The sequence below is a fragment of the Danio aesculapii genome, chromosome 10 (genome assembly GCF_903798145.1).
Source record: "Danio aesculapii chromosome 10, fDanAes4.1, whole genome shotgun sequence".
In the NCBI taxonomy this organism is placed as follows: Eukaryota; Metazoa; Chordata; class Actinopteri; order Cypriniformes; family Danionidae; genus Danio; species Danio aesculapii.
The window spans coordinates 2525219-2542810 of record NC_079444.1 but is presented as its reverse complement, the minus strand read 5'-3'; the positions used below and the strand labels follow the sequence as shown (position 1 = coordinate 2542810).

The following is a 17592-nucleotide window of genomic DNA, read 5'->3' as shown; positions in this document are numbered from 1 at the left end:
TACACTTAGTGCACCACTTAGCGGGCTTCCACACAGGTTCTGCATCTTGTTTATATACACTGTGAACATCAGCTACGCTAATTATTTTCTTTATTCTCCATTTCCACCTGGGGATACTCTTCCCGAGGCCCTCAGACTATGCAGAGTCACTGATTCGATCTAAGACCAACGACGAGATGATCCCAAGGTTTCCATATCCTGGACCAGGCCGAATCCTGAGCAGCTACTGTGGTGGTCATGGAGGAGTGGAGAACATGAGACTGATTCCTGTGACGCTCCAGAGACAGACGAGTCTTCGCTGAGGTCCAGCTTCCAGCCTCCGCCACTGAGACTGCAGCTCTGCACAAGACGTTTGGCCAGCGGAGAAATTAAAATGATCGTGCATAACTGAGCCTGGTTTCTCTCAAGGTTTTTTTTTCTTCACTTCCGCCATTAGTGAAGTTTTTTTCCTCTCCGCTGTCGCCACTGGCTTGCATGGTTCGGGATCTATAGAGCTGCGCATCGTTGGATTTGCTCTTCAATATTTGGACTCTCAGTAGTGATTATTAAACCACACTGAACTGAGCTCAACTGAACTGAACTTAAACACTACAAACTGAACTACACTGTTCCTATTTACTGTGACCTTTTATGTGAAGCTGCTTTGACACAATCTACATTGTATAAGCGCTATACAAATAAAGGGGAATTGAATTGAATTGAATTTAGCTTGTTTACTGGTCCATACTTCTGCTCTGCTTCACTCTGACCTTCTGTTTACTGCAAACCCCAAAGCTTACTTGTTTCCTGTGCTCCCCTGGATTATACTCACCTGCACACAAAGTCTTTACCATATTCATTCCAGCATTGCACTTGCAGTGTCAGACACAATGCACTTAATGGAGCTAGTGACGTCACTGTTAGGGGTAGGGTTAGGTGTAGCCATTAATACATTGAACACTCAAGACCCATTTGTTCAACAGAATGATCTGGGTTTCGCACTATTACTGTGTCTTGTGGCAATTTTGCTCACAACATCCCTCAATAATAAAATCAGAAAACAACAGTTTTGACATTTCCTTGCGTTGGTTTGAAGTTGTTGCGTGGATTGCTTCAGCAGATTCTGCTCTCCTACTGGTTCTTGGTTTGATGCTCATCGCAGTAGAATCACACTGTAGGAAAGACTTTAAAGAGCCCATATTATACATGAAATAGTATCATATTTAGGTTGTAAGGGTCTCCAACAACAATCTAATATGCATGCAAGGTCAAAAAACACTTTGATGGTCTTATAATCTGCATTTATTTTTACCTAATTATCCCAGCGACTCCCATATGAATCGTTCAGCGATTCATTTGTTCCCAAACCCCTCCTCAGAGCGAAGCTAATCTGCGCTGATTGGACCGATGACAGCCTGCTGCGATTGGTCTACACGGACAAGGCTTCAGCACAAGGCAGAGTGAAATGCCCAGCAGCTAATCAACAATATAAAAGTAGTCACAGTGCATACACGCTTTATAGTGGATTTTGGCTGCCAGTGGTTGAATGTAAATACGGACGATGAACTAGAAAATACTGACGACTAACAATTTTATTGAGCAAAAAGGCCAAGAACTGGCGAGGAGATCTCCTAGCCCGTCACAGTCTACTTGCTCTTTTCACACACACACACACACACACACACACACGCACACACACACACACACACACACACACACACACACACACACACACACACGCACGCACGCACGCACACACAGGGCCGGCGCATCCATAGAGGAGACCTAGAGCGGCAGAATAGAGAGGGGGCGGCGCTCAGTTATATCCGCGAATCGCTCCGCACACACACACACACACACACACACACACGACACACATTACTATCTTCCCCGAGGACACGACACACACGCCTAGAGTGCCAGTTCAGCTTGCTGGGTGCAATTTATACACCTCACCTCGAAAACTGAGCTGAACTATTTTGAAACTTGACCGTTGCATGCGTGTAGCAACAGCTGACGATCCGTAAACAAAGCGGCACGCGTCGCATTTTCAACGTGGCTTTACACGCGATATGAGAATATAAAGAGTTAACCTGATAAGTAAACACGGTTACAAGTAACAAAAAACAACTAAATACATAATTTGCAAGCTATAGTAAACAAGGCAACAGTTTTAATCGCACGTACTTACACTGGTGAAATGGGGGAAGAAACTGATCCATGATGCACTGATCCATGTTCAGACAGTCTTTACTGATTTCAAATCGGTTTCAAATCTCCCGGGTTTGCGCGCGCAACTACTTGTGTTTCGTAGCCGCGTCATCACGAAACACCTAATGACTCGTTATCAAGACGACTCGTTTGAAGCACTATGAGTCGACTCTTTTATAGATGAATCAATAGTTTTAAACACTGTACACTTACAGATTTAAGCCTTAGCTGGATATTTCACTTCACTTAGAGCTGTGTTACACACTACATGGAAGGGCATTTTCAAAAACCCATAATATGGGCTCTTTAAGTCTTCTGAATCTGCCAGAATTTCATAAGAGGAAATATTTGATTGCAATGGAAGTGCTCTAGGATTACAGAAATCTTCTGTACTTCCCAAATTGATCTCAGATGAGCAAATCCTGGCTGAAATCACACAGTGTGAGAAGGTTTCAGTGAGCCCTGCTACTGAGATATTCAGCATCAGACAGTATGACTATTGCACAGGTGTGCCTTAGGTTGGCCACAATAAAAGGCCACTCTGAAAACTGTATTGTATTTTTTAATGAGCTATGGCTGTGTTTTGGACATAATATCTATTAAACCAATCAGAGTCTCATCTTCCATTCTCTTTAAGAGCCAGTTGTGGTCATACCATAGTGGATTCATTATTTACATGGCCTTCACGATACAAGCCTGTGGTGTCAGCCTCTTCCATTCGGCCCTGAATGCACAACCCTCAGGACAACCATAGGGATAAGTATGCATTCAGAATTTAATGTCCAAACGAGTCTTTATATAAGTTCATTATTGTTGCTGCAGATAAAATATAACACAGAAAACGGTTGGCTAGATGTTAATTAACAGTCATACAAACATCTTTACTGAAGCTTCTGTACTTGACGGTCCATCATGTTTGTAGTTCATTTACACTTTTCACCCACGTTTGCAGTTCGAATCGAATTCACATCCAACGTGCAATGTACTGTGGGTAATATGGACGCTTCTACACCTAAAATTTTGACTGGAAATAGTAAACCATGCGGGAACCTTTGACATACTCTTTTCAGCATTCGACGATTTGGTTCATTTCTATTTTCAAATACTATTTACGATGTACAGTATGCGAATTGGGACACAGCACTTGATTATTGCACAGGCGTGCCTTAGTCTGGCCACAATAAAAGGCCACTCTGAAATGTGCACTGTATTTCTTAATGAGTTATGGGTGTGTTTTGGACGTACTCTAATCTCACATTGTGGTCATGCTATAGTGCAGTGTTTCCCAACCCTGTTCCTGAAGGCACACCAACAGTACACATTTTCAACCTCTCCCTAATCAAACACACCTGAATCAACTTATCATAACATCAGAAGAGACTCCAACACCTGAAGTTAATGGATCAGAAAAGGGAGACGTACAAAATATGTACTGTTGGTGTGCCTCCAGGAACAGGGTTGGGAAACACTGCTATAGTGGATTCATTATTTACATGGCCTTCATGGTACAAGCCTATGGTGTCAGCCTCTTCCATTCGGCCGTGAATACACACCCCTTAGGACAACTATTCCATATTTCATTATGTAATATTGTTTAAGCACAAAGATTAGTTTAAAAACACTGATCCCCAGCAAATGAATAAATGAACAAAACAACAAGTGTGGTCAAATGAACTGTCAGCTATACTATGCCCAATATATAAACACACAAACTTACTACTCCTATGCTCCTTATGGTAATATATATATATTTTTAGATTTTAATCCTTTAATTCATATCATATTTAAAGATCTTTGTCTGCTGCTGTGCATCCCTGTGTGTGTAATAAGCAATGTGTTTCGGACCCACATAGGCATATATCATTAATGCACCCTTATAATAACATAACAAAAATGCGCCACTGACTTAAGACCAGCTTTTAGTTTGTCAGTAGTGTGGTATATCTCAGTTCAATACACCTCTTTTTGGACTAGCGTGCTCATGGTTGCCTAAAAGGATGCAAATGCATTTGCTATTTAAACCTATATGATACTTTAGGCAGGCTGAAGCAATCAAAAAAACACCTGTGTCAGGCCTGATGCCGCATTAATATGATTGGGCCCTAAAAGATGACATCTGTAGGTACCCTAATAAGCATTAAAACCTCAGTTTATACGAATAAGATCAATGGTTTGATGACGGCAGGTAAATTTAGACTGACGCTTAATCAATTGCTGCATTCTGTGATCAACATTGATTGATGATTCAGAGAGAACAGGAAGCTGTGAGGCTGTTCGGTTGACTTCACTTTTACATCAAAAAATATTGATAAAGGATTAACAGTGTACATAAGCACAGTGGGGGGGGGGGACATGTATGAAGTAATTTAAAGAAAGATTCAAATTGAGTTAAGGATTTAGGAAGGCAATGCTAGTGCCAGGATAAACAGAATGGTAAGTGAAATGAGCAGGTAGATCAGCTATTGTTTGGCAGTGGTGTATTTGCTGTGAATTCATTAGTTGTTTGGTTTATTAGTAACAGGGTTTGTTTACCATACGACCTTAAATGGACGAGGTATACTTCGGACTTAGATTGCATAAGTCTCACAGTCTGATGTTATTGATGTAGAGGTACACTTACCTCCTAGGCTCCTTTGACAGTGCACTTCCCATTGCGTTCAATGGGAACTACTCCAAAGCCTGTTCTAGTTTGTGACTCTGCTCCAGAGCCTGTTCTGATACATGATTCTACTCCAGAGCCTGTTGTAATTCGTGGCTCTGCTCCAGAGTCTGCTCCAGTTCATGACTCTGCACCGCCTGTTGCAGTGCATGACTCTTCTCCAGAGCCTGTTCCAGTCATTGACCCTACTCCAAAGCCTGTTCTGTCGCTGACTGCGCTCAAGAGCTTGCTCCAGTTCTTCACACTTCTTCAAAGCCTCTTCCAGTCTATTACTCTGTTCCAGAGCCTGTTCCAGTCAATGACTCTACTCCAGACACCATTCCAGTCCACGACTCTACTTCAGAGCCTGTTCCAGTCCACGACCCTATTCCAGAGCCTGTTCCAGTCCACGACCCTACTCCAGAGCCTGTTCCAGTCCATGACTCTACTTCAGAGCCTGTTCCAGTCCATGACTCTACTTCAGAGCCTGTTCCAGTCCACGACCCTACTCCAGAGCCTGTTCCAGTCCATGACTCTACTTCAGAGCCTGTTCCAGTCCACAACCCTACTCCAGAGCCTGTTCCAGTCTACGACTCTACTTCAGAGCCTGTTCCAGTCCATGACTCTACTTCAGAGCCTGTTCCAGTCCTCGACTCTACTTCAGAGCCTGTTCCATTCCACGACCCTATTGCAGAGCCTGTTCCAGTCCATGACTCTACTTCAGAGCCTGTTCCAGTCCATGACTCTACTTCAGAGCCTGTTCCAGTCCACGACCCTACTCCAAAGCCTGTTCCAGTCCATGACTCTACTTCAGAGCCTGTTCCAGTCCACAACCCTACTCCAGAGCCTGTTCCAGTCTACGACTCTACTTCAGAGCCTGTTGCAGTTTACGACTCTACTTCAGAGCCTGTTCCAGTCCATGACTCTACTTCAGAGCCTGTTCCTGTCCTCGACTCTACTTCAGAGCCTGTTCCATTCCACGACCCTATTGCAGAGCCTGTTCCAGTCCATGACTCTACTTCAGAGCCTGTTCCAGTCCATGACTCTACTTCAGAGCCTGTTCCAGTCCATGACTCTACTTCAGAGCCTGTTCCAGTCCACGACCCTACTCCAAAGCCTGTTCCAGTCCATGACTCTACTTCAGAGCCTGTTCCTGTCCACAACCCTACTCCAGAGCCTGTTGCAGTCCATGACTCTACTTCAGAGCCTGTTCCAGTCCACAACCCTACTCCAGAGCCTGTTCCAGTCCATGACTCTACTTCAGAGCCTGTTCCAGTCCACGACTCTACTTCAAAGCCTGTTCCAGTCCATGACTCTACTTCATAGCCTGTTCCTGTCCATGACTCTACTTCAGAGCCTGTTTCAGTCCACGACCCTATTCCAGAGCCTGTTCAAGTCCATGACTCTACTTCACAGCCTGTTCCTGTCCACGACTCTACTTCAGAGCCTGTTCCAGTCCAGGACTCTACTTCAGAGCCTGTTCCTGTCCACGACTCTACTTCAGAGCCTGTTCCAGTCCACAACCCTATTCCAGAGCCTGTTCCAGTCCATGACTCTACTTCAGAGCCTGTTTCAGTCCATGACTCTACTTCAGAGCCTGTTCCAGTCCACGACCCTACTCCAGAGCCTGTTTCAGTCCATGACTCTACTTCAGAGCCTGTTCCAGTCCATGACTCTACTTCAGAGCCTGTTCCATTTCACGACCTTACTCCGGAGCCAGTGGTTTGCCTGCTCTGCCAGCTCTACCTTGGTTTCCTTCTTCACTCCTCCACAGTCTTGATTGTCTTGCCCCTGTTGTTTGTTTACCTCTCTTTTGTTGCCTGAGTCTCTTCCTCAATTGTTGCTATGATTTTTGATTATCAATATCAGTGTTTCCCGTACTTGTTCCTGGAGGCACAGCAGTACTATACATTTCAAACTATTCCTAATCTGAACTATTCCTAACCTGAATCAACTCATCAGAAAATTGGATAAGACTATAAAACAGGGTTGCCTAAACTCTGCCCTGGTGGGCTGGTGACCTGCAGAGTTTAGCTCCAACTTGCTTCAACACACCTGGCTGGAAGTTTCTAGTATACCTTGTAAGAGAGGGGTGTCCAAACTCAGTCATAGAAGGCCAGTGTCATGCAGATTTTAGATCCAACTTGCCTCAACACACCTGCAAAGATGTTTCTAGAAAGCCTTGCAGGAGTTGATTAGCTAGCCCAGAAGTGTCTGAATGGGGTTGGAACTAAACTTTGCAGGATGACGATAAACACTGATCTACACCCATTTCTAATCTGTTAGCCCCTGTATATATGTCTCAGTCATATATCATTCATTGAATAGGTGTTCCTGAGTTCATAACCATGTCTTGTCCAGCCTTGCCTTGTTCCTGTTTTTGGTTTATGAATAAATGTATTTCTGCACGTGGATCCGCCTTTGCCACGCCTGGCTATCACACCAATCATTGCAAGTACAGTATATTGTAATAAGATTTACAATAACCTTTTTTTTTCAGTAAAAGATTTAGAGTTAAAAAAAAACATCATTATATTCCCAGTCTCCTAAGGGATATATTTTTAAAAATTGAAATAACATTGGGGTTTTATGTTGCATCTTATCTTGATAAATGAATGATTAGTGCATTTTCTAGAGTACGCTATAAAGATTGTACTTTACACAGAAATACAACACCCAAATACATGTGTTAAACATCCTTAAGCTTATGCAAAAGTTGGATCTCTCTTTACCTCTTTAGTCTTTCCAATTCTTGAAAAAAACAAATGCTTCAAGATTCTGATGAATGAGAAATGATTCTGGAAATTAAGCTGGTAAGTAGCAATCAAATTCATCAACAAAGTCATACATTTAATGAATTTCATCTCCGTTAGTCCAATGCAACTGTGTGTGTGTTAAACTGTGCTGGGAACAATAAACCTCCAGAGCCTTGTATTTTCAACTTTAACAATAAATCTCTGTTGTATTTTCATCTTCAAAATTCATTTGAACAATAATGATTACACAGAACAAGTGGGAATGTGCACAACACTCGGCCTGTTCCCTGTGCATTTTCAATAGAGAACATTTGATTGGCACAAAAATTGCCACTGAACATAATATATGAGTATAATACAATTTTGGTTTAGATGCAAAACCTTTCAAAACCTCAAAAGTAACGGTAAACCCAGCTAACAGGCAACATTCTCAGAACATTAAAAGGATGTACTAGCATGTATTAAAACTATGTTTTTGAAACATTTTTGTAATGGTGATAGGTACATGTTTTCAAAACAATGTTGTTTAGGGTGATAGCTGTTCTTCATGAATATTCTCATAATGCTTAAAGAAAAAACAAGTTCTAAAAATATTAACATAATGTGGATGGAATGTTTTAATAATGTTTTGAGGGGATGACACGGTGGCTCAGTGGTTAGCACAGTCACCTCACAGCAAGAAGGTCACTGGTTCGAGTGCCAAGTTGGCATTTCGGTGTGGAGTTTACATGTTCTCTCCATGTTGGCGTGGGTTTCCTCCGGTTGCTTCGTAGAGAGTCATCCTGTCAATCTGATTAATCATTTGTGCCTGCATGAAATGTTTGACTTTCAAAATAAGTGTTGGCGTGGGTTTCCTCCGGGTGCTCCGCTTTCCCCCACAGTCCAAACACATGCGCTGTAGGGGAATTGAATAAACTAAATTGGCCATAGTGTATGAGTGTGTGAATGAGTGTGTATGGATGTTTCCTAGTACTGGGTTGCAGCTGGAAGGGCATCCGCTGTGTAAAACATGCTGGATAAGTTGGCGGTTCATTCTGCTGTGGCAACCCCTAATGATTAAAGGGACTGAGCCAACAGAAAATGAATGAATGAGTAACGTTTTGAGAATATTATTATAACATGAGATCGAAATGTTTTGAAAACATTGAAAATAATGTTAATACATAGTGTACAAAACTGGAAGTTTTAAATAAAACAATATAAATTAATGGAAATGTTAAGAGAATGTTTGAGGAACAATGTTATTAGCTGGGAAATTGGATGTTGATGAATATTCAGGCCACACTCTTGCTATATACAGTTATTTTACACAAATACATATCCATTTTTTCCCCTCACGGACCACTCGGGTATAGAATATACCAGAACATTGTTTCTACAAAATTGGATTTGCTAACATACAACTATTTACAAGTGCCATAGGATTAAGTGCAAGTAAACCAGGATTGTTTTGGTAATGGTACAGCTCACACAAACAAAAGGTGCTGGAGAACATACAAACGAAAGCTGCGTACAGTACAGAATTGAGACACAAACATTTCTGGAGAGATGCTTCGTAGAGAGTCATCCTGTCAATCTGCTTAATAATTTGTGCCTGTATGAAATGTTTGACTTTCAAAATAAGTTACAATTTGACAGACTTGTTTGGGTCATCGTGTCCATTAACACAGAACATTGTTTTTTTCAGTTTGGGGAAAATACAGCAAAGCACTTGGGCTAGACTTTAAACATTTGAATGTGTTATTCAAATTAACCGACCAAAATAATTAAATCAACATTAAACTGTATCAAGCTAGATGTTATTTTCAGGTTTTACATATGCTTTGAAACAACGTGTATGGCATAAAGTGTGATAGAACTAAATGTGCCTATTATGATGGGATCCACTATAACAGGGGTAGCTTGGGGACAGCAGCCCTGCACAGTTTATTTCCAGCCTTGCCTCACCACACTGATGCTGCGGTCACACTGCACTTTTCTCCCCATAGACTTCCATTCATACGCATGCGAATACGTCAGAATGGAAATGCGAGCTCGTGCGACAAGTTTCGTAGTTCGCTGCGGTGCAAAATTCAAGCTTGGTGAACTCTGACCTGCGAAATCGCATCACGTGACTGTGTAAGACCAATCGAAGATCAAAACTTGACCTCTCTGGACAGAAATTAAAATTATGGAGCAATCGCTCGCTTTTTTAAATGTCTAATCATTTTGTTTAATCCCGCCCCTTTTCGCAGAGCCATCCGACAGAATTTCACATGCTCGAACTCAAGTGTGATCTCGGCATTACCTGCAGGTTTCAAACAATCCTGAAGCACTCAATTAGTTTGATCAGGTGTGTTTAATTAGGGTTGGAACTAAACTGTGCAGAGCTGTGGCCCTACATGAACTGAGTTTGAAACCTGTGCACTATAATAATGAATAATGTCAGTGCAAGTGTATATTCTACAGCTTAAAATGGAGTGTAAGGACAGCTTTTGAAAAACTTTGGACCCTATGATTCATCACTTAACAATTTGGTCTTTAAAATGAGATTTACTGACATAAAGAATGTCATGGAGTTTGACAAATAAAAAAATAAAATACTAAACTGTGAATACTGTGAATAGTAAACGGCAAGAGTCAATGTAAAAACGAGGCTTGCATGTTCTGTGTGTTATTAATTAAACACATTTAATTAGAAGATAGTGTTTTCTTTTCCTTTTTTATCCATTAAAGAGAACAAAACAAATGATTAGGGACCCCTATATATATATATATATTTGTTTAACCTTAAAGGTGCAGTAGCTGATTGTCTTCAGACACATGTTTTGTTGTGCTGGTTGACAGTCTCTTCACATTCCAATAAGAATGCTTAAAGTAAATGATCGAAATGTATGCGCACCCGTTCACCCCATTTGCGCATTCACCTGCACACAAGGAGTGATAGTAAACACATGCTGAATCAAAACTTTAAAATCCTGAATCAATATTGCACGCTGGAGGAAGGACGACACCATGGCTGAATTATTTCTTTCAGACAGGTAATGTTATGTGTTAAAACTATTTTAGTCACGCAAAGCTGATGTAGATTGTGTTGAATTAAAACCCCTTTATCAGCAGCCCCTCCCCATTCACCAGCAGCCCCCTCCCCCTTCATCAGCAGCCCCCTCCTCCTCATCACCAGCTCCTCCCCTTTCATCATCAGCCCCTCCCCCTTCATTACCATCATCATCAGCTCCTCCCTCTTCATCATAGGCTTTTCCAACTTCATTAACAGCCCCTCTCCCTTCACCAGCAGCTCCTCACTCTCATCAGCAGCCTCTCCCCATATATCAGCAGCCCCTCCCCCTTTATTAGCAGCTCCTCCCCCCTATTATCAGCCCCCCCATCCTCTTCATCCCCTCCCCCTTCACCAGCAGCCCCCACCTCCTCATCAGCAGCCTCTCCCTCTTCATCATCAGCAGCCCCTCCCCCTTCATCATAGGCTTCTTCAACTTCATCAACAGCTCCTCCCCTTCATCATCAGCCCCTTCCCCTTCTCCAGCAGCTCCTCCCCATCATCAGCAGCGCCTCCCTCTTCATCAGAAGCCCCTCCCCCTTCATTAGCAACCCCGCCCTTTTCATCAGAAGCCCCTCCCCTTCATTAGAAGCCATTCCTCCTTCATCATCAGCTCCTCCCCTTATCAGCAGCCCCCTCCCCCTTCACAAGCAGCTCCTCCCCTTCATCATCAGCCCCTCCCCCTTCACCAGCAGCTCCCCCCACTTCATCAACAGCTCCTCCCCTTCATCATCAGCACCTACCCCTTAAACCGCAGCACCTTCCCCTTAAACAGCCGTCCCTCCCCATTATCATAAGCCCCTCCCCCTTTATCATCAGCCCCCCCCCTTCATCAGCAGCCCCTCCTCCTTCATCATCAGCACCTCCCCTTAAACCACAACACCTTCCCCTTAATCAGCCGTCCCTCCTCATCATCATAAGCCCCTCCCCCTTTATCATCAAACCCCCCCCCCCCCCCATTAGCAGCCCCTCCCTCATCATCTGGAGCTCCTCCCTCTTTCCTTTCATACTTTTGCACTATTTATATGGCAATGTTTTTCAAAGTAAACACACACTTGAATTGCGTGTGTTACTGTTACGCTCACTCTGGTTCGAGCACCGGCTGGGTCAGTTGGCATGTTCTTCCCATGTTGTTGTGGGTTTGCTCGGGGTGTTCCGGTTTCCCCCACAGTCCAGACACATCCGCCATAGGTGAATTGAATAAACTAAATTGGCCGTGGTGTATGAGTGTGTATGGGTGTTTCCCAGTACATGGTTGCAGCTTGAAGGGCATCCGCTGTGTTAAACATATGCTGGAATAGTTGGTGGTTCATTCCACTGTGGCGACCCCTGATAAATAAAGGGACTAAGCTGAAGGAAAATGAATCAATGACTTCTCGTTCATAACATCGCATCACATGGATATTGCGGTGTGCTGTACTTTTGTAAACCAATTCCGGAGCGCCACATCAGCGTTTTTTGAAGCAAAGATGCATTCCGTGTGAAAGAGTGCTAAACGTGTGGCCCCATTGCACCCTACATTTAGCGTTATCAGCAATGATAACGAGAGCTGAGACAAACTCACACCGAATGTGCTTTTCCGTTCTGCCAATGTGAGGCGCAGTGAAGGTGCATAACCTTGAACGTTTGTGATCTCATTAGCCCGGATGCTTTTTTTTTTTCAATCGCTGTAGGCTTTGCTAGGCTAACTCTGTAAAACCCATTGTCTCCCTTTGCATTGAAGTTTGAGCGTCTTATATTCAGAGATGTTGTTTATGTTCACACAGCTACATTACACATCAACTAAAGTTTCAAATATGATAGTGGACCACCCCTTTAATAGTCATCTTGACAACACAAACACTGCTGTCGCCTCAGTGGAAACCCTGCCTCTGCTTTAACGTCATTGGAGAATGAAAAAGACGTGACGGCAAAAACACGAGGCGCAGCAGGCAGCTAAACTCAAAAGATGCGCCTCTCAATGGAAAAAGCGCATTCGGTGTGATCAGGGCCTAAGGATGACATCCTAGAACAGGGGTCACCAATCTCGTTCCTGGAGGTCCAGTGCCCTGCAGGGTTTAGCTCCAACTTGCCTCAACACACCTGCCTGGGTGTTTCAAGTACACCTAGTAAGACCTTGATTAGCTTGTTCAGGTGTGTTTGATTAGGGTTGGAGCTAAAATCTGCAGGACACCGGCCCTCCAGGAACAAGTTTGGTGATCCCTGTCCTAGAACCACCCCTTAGCTTTCATCCTTTCTATTGTTAGCAGATGAATACCTGCACAAAAACGAATTGCTTTGTCAGCTGCTGTGAAACTCTGTGGAAGACATGTCTTTAGTGAAACGCACACGTGAAGAAGCAGAAGAAGAAGACGAAAGAGACAAGCTCAAGGTCTCAGGAGAGGAATTTCTCCACAGACTCCAGGAGTTCGCTGGAGCAGTTCAGACTCTTGAGCTCCAGGATCAGATTGTTTTCTCTGGTCTGCGTGGTTTGCTGCTCTGCTGATGTGGGGCTGAGGGTGATGTGTGGCTCCTCCGTGTCCTGGTAAAAAGGCAGGTCATTGCTGACAGGGCTCAGGGATCTGCTGTCCTGCTGTCCCGTCAGAGTCTCGTCCTCTTCCTCCTCCTGGTCCTCCTCTCCAGTGTTCTTGGCCATGAGGAGAGGGACAGTGGCCATGTTGATGGATTCGGACACCAGGTCAAGCCCTCCGCCGTTCAGAGAGCCGCCGCTGTCAGTGACTGCAGACTGTAGAAAACAAAACACATCCATCAATCATTTCATCAAAAAAAAAATAGACATGGCAAATAGTCTGGCTTTCCTAGTGAACCGGAAGTTGCTGAGACTTTTATTTCAGTGTGTTGATGTTCTTCCAACTGAAATGGAATATTGAGTATGGGGTGGGGCTTTATTTCAGTATGTTGATGAGCAGAACATTGAGTATGGGGTGGGGCTTTATTTCAGTATGTTGATGAGCAGAACATTGAGTATGGGGTGGGGCTTTATTTCAGTATGTTGATGAGCAGAACATTGAGTATGGGGTGGGGCTTTATTTCAGTATGTTGATGAGCAGAATATTGAGTATGGGGTGGGGTTTTATTTCAGTATGTTGATGAGCAGAATATTGAGTATGGGGTGGGGCTTTATTTCAGCATGTTGATGAGCAGAATATTGAGTATGGGGTGGGGCTTTATTTCAGCATGTTGATGAGCAGAATATTGAGTATGGGGTGGGGCTTTATTTCAGCATGTTGATGAGCAGAATATTGAGTATGGGGTGGGGCTTTATTTCAGCATGTTGATGAGCAGAATATTGAGTATGGGGTGGGGCTTTATTTCAGTATGCTGATGAGCAGAATATTGAGTATGGGGTGGGGCTTTATTTCAGTATGTTGATGAGCAGAATATTGAGTATGGGGTGGGGCTTTATTTCAGTATGTTGATGAGCAGAATATTGAGTATGGGGTGGGGCTTTATTTCAGTATGTTGATGAGCAGAATATTGAGTATGGGGTGGGGCTTTATTTCAGTATGTTGATGAGCAGAATATTGAGTATGGGGTGGGGCTTTATTTCAGTATGTTGATGAGCAGAATATTGAGTATGGGGTGGGGCTTTATTTCAGTATGTTGATGAGCAGAATATTGAGTATGGGGTGGGGCTTTATTTCAGTATGCTGATGAGCAGAATATTGAGTATGGGGTGGGGCTTTATTTCAGTATGTTGATGAGCAGAATATTGAGTATGGGGTGGGGCTTTATTTCAGTATGTTAAGTAAGGTGCAGGTTTAGGGGTATAAAATAATATTGGGATTGAGCCTTAATCAAATGGATTCAAAGAGCATCTGTGTCTGATAATGACCTTAATAATGTGTGTTTACTGCAGTCCCTCACCTTACCTTTTCTTCGCTGCTCTCCCTGTCGTTCTTATAGTCGTGTTTGGTTTGCGTTTTCCATTTGTCGTCTCTCAGCAGACTGGCTGACTGTGAGTTTCTGATCGTCTGGCTCTTTTGGTCCACAGGATCTAATTCCACATCACTCCAGACCTACAGCACAGACAACACATACAGTCATGGGAAAAACGTCAGGACACCCTGCTGAATTTCATGTTTTGCACTTTATTTGATTCTCAGGTCACTCTGGAGGAGTTTGGGAGTTTTCTGCATATCAGTCAGGATGAGCTCTGCACTTTGACTATCGAACTGCTTGATGTTTTGTGTTTTCTTCTTCTTTAGCTGCTGTGTTTGGGATCATTGTCTTGCTCAGGCTTTGGCCCAGTTTTAGTAGTAGAACAAGATGCAGCTCTAGACCAACACACTCATCCCATTTCTGCCCATCATCTGTTCAGGTATTGGATTAGCACTACCTGATGTATTTCTGTTAATGCTATTGTCATGATTACCAGCGATCTCTAACCACCAGAGGTCGCTGGTAAGCACTCACCTTCACAATAACCTATGGACTACAAATCCGCCATTCATGGACTACATTTTCATACATGCACTCCGTTCACAAACACACATGCTTCCTCATTTTGACTGATTACATTTGCACCAGCTGAGGATTGTCAAAGACTGATTACACACACTATTTAAACAGCACACACACTCACTTCAGGGGCTGAGTCCTGTTAGCTGTAAAGTGACATTACAACGCGTTTCCCTTGGTCTTGTTCCTCCGTGTTTTTGATCTTTGCTTGGTTTCCCTTTCTCCTTTTCTGCCACCTGTCTACCGACCTCTCGCCTGATACCTTTGACCACGATTCTGGACCGCCTTTATACATCTGTTTGCACCTGTGTTGACCTTAGCTTGCCTGACTTTGATTAAACCTGCACTTGGATCCGAACTTCAGTTGTCTGTGTCACTCCCAGTGTTACAGATATATATTGTTGTTCAGCTGAGTTTTTTTAGGATCTGCCAAATATCAGATGAAAATAATACGATACTGAACAAAATTGGAATTGAATTGCATGACACAAATTTTGAACCATCATAAAAAATGGAAAAAATAAATGGAAAATATATTTATTATATGAATAATTTTTAATGTATAAATGTTTTAAGATGTAATTTATTCCAATGATTTCAAGACTGAACTTTTAGCATTACTACTCTAGTGACATGATCCTTCAAAGCGAATTATTTTGCTTATCCTTTATTGGCTGTCACTGTAATGGCCCCCTGCCGATTTGAGTTTGAGACCCCTGCACTAGCCGGACAGAAGCTGACAAAGCCCAATCGCCGACTGTCAGCTTGGTGTGTCTCTGCCCTAACACTCTATACAGGTCGTCTTGAAGTACACCTACTGGTGAAGCACTGACCGTATCTGCTGTGGACATGGAGGAGATGCGCTGGAACTTGGCCTTTGACCCCGAGGACTGTCGGCTCAGCATGTGCTCCCTGAAGGAAGACTCGCTGTTGGACACCGAGATGTCTTTACGCGACGACTGCGCTAGGAAATGCAGACATGGCACCTTCTCAGCCAGCGTGTCTCTGCAGACACACACACACATGCCACGAACACACATTTACAGTGGGAGTCAACATTATTAACCCTCCTGTCAAATTTGTATTCATTTTCAAATATTTCCCAAGCAATGTTTAACGCAGGAAGGAAATTTTCACAGTATTTACTATAATATATTTTCTACAGGTGGAAGTCTTTTTTAATCTTTTACATTTGAATAAAAAAAAATATATGTATTTTTTTTTGAAGGTCAATGTTATTATCCCCCTTAAGATTTATTTTATTTACGTTAAGAATTAAAGTCTGTGTGAACTGGAGACTTTTAATTCAGTTCCTTGATGTACATCCAGCTGAAACAGAATATTAAGTAGGGGGCGGGGCTTTATTTCAATATGTTTATGTACTTCCAACTGAAATTGAATATTGAGTAGGGACGGGGCTTTATTTCTGTATGTTGATGTACTTTAAACTGAAACTGAATATTAAGTAGAGGGCGGGGCTTTATTTCAGTATGCTGATGTATTTCCAGCTGAAAATGAATATTGAGTAGGGGGCGGAACTTTATTTCAGTATGTTGTTGTACTTCAAACTGAAATGGAATATTGTGTAGGGGCGGGGCTTTTTTCAGTATGTTGACGTACCTCTAGATGAAATGGAATTTGAAATACTTGAAATACTTGATATACTTGCAACTGAAACTGAATATTGAGTAGGGGGTGGGACTTTATTTAAGTATGCTGATATACTTGCAACTGAAACTGAATATTGAGTAGGGGGTGGGACTTTATTTAAATATGCTCATATACTTGCAACTATAACTGAATATTGAGTAGCGGGCGGGGCTTTATTTAAGTATGCTGATAAACTTGCAACTGAAACTGAATATTGAGTAGGGACGGGGCTTTATTTCAATATGTTGATGTACTTTAAACTGAAACTGAATATTAAATAGGGGGCGGGGCTTTATTTCAGTATGTTGATGTACTTCCAGCTGAAATTTAATATTGAGTAGGGGGTGGGACTTTATTTCAGTATGTTGTTGTACTTCAAACTGAAACGGAATATTGTGTAGGAGTGGAACTTTATTTCAGTATGTCGATGTACCTCTAGATGAAATGGAATATTGAGTAGGGGGTGGGACTTTATTTAAATATGCTCATATACTTGCAACTGAAACTGAATATTGAGTAGGGGGCGGTGCTTTATTTAAGTATGCTGATATACTTGCGACTGAAACTGAATATTGAGTAGGGGGCGGTGCTTTATTTAAGTATGCTGATATACTTGCAACTGAAACTGAATATTGAGTAGTGGGCGGTGCTTTATTTAAGTATGCTGATATACTTGCAACTGAAACTGAATATTGAGCAGGGACGGGGCTTTATTTCAGTTTGTTGATGTACTTCCAACTAAAATGAATTATTGAATAGGGGTGGGACGTATCTTTATTTAAGTATGTTGACCTGTTTCAAACTGAAATTGAATAAAGAGTAAGAGGCGGGACTTTATTTCAGTATGCTGATGTACTTCC

General features: G+C 42.6%; 1 protein-coding gene across 1 annotated transcript in view; it reads right to left on the bottom strand.

The window, feature by feature from the left end:
- Positions 1-12995: 12995 nt before the first annotated feature.
- The window catches only part of opn4xa (opsin 4xa), a 30597-nt gene continuing 26000 nt past the window's right edge, over positions 12996-17592 (bottom strand). The window contains exons 7-9 of the mRNA XM_056466965.1: positions 15916-16087; positions 14494-14640; positions 12996-13346 (exon numbers count right to left, since the gene is read on the bottom strand). Of these exons, the coding sequence (XP_056322940.1) occupies positions 12996-13346; positions 14494-14640; positions 15916-16087 (670 nt within the window). The remainder of the gene's footprint in view (positions 13347-14493; positions 14641-15915; positions 16088-17592) is intronic.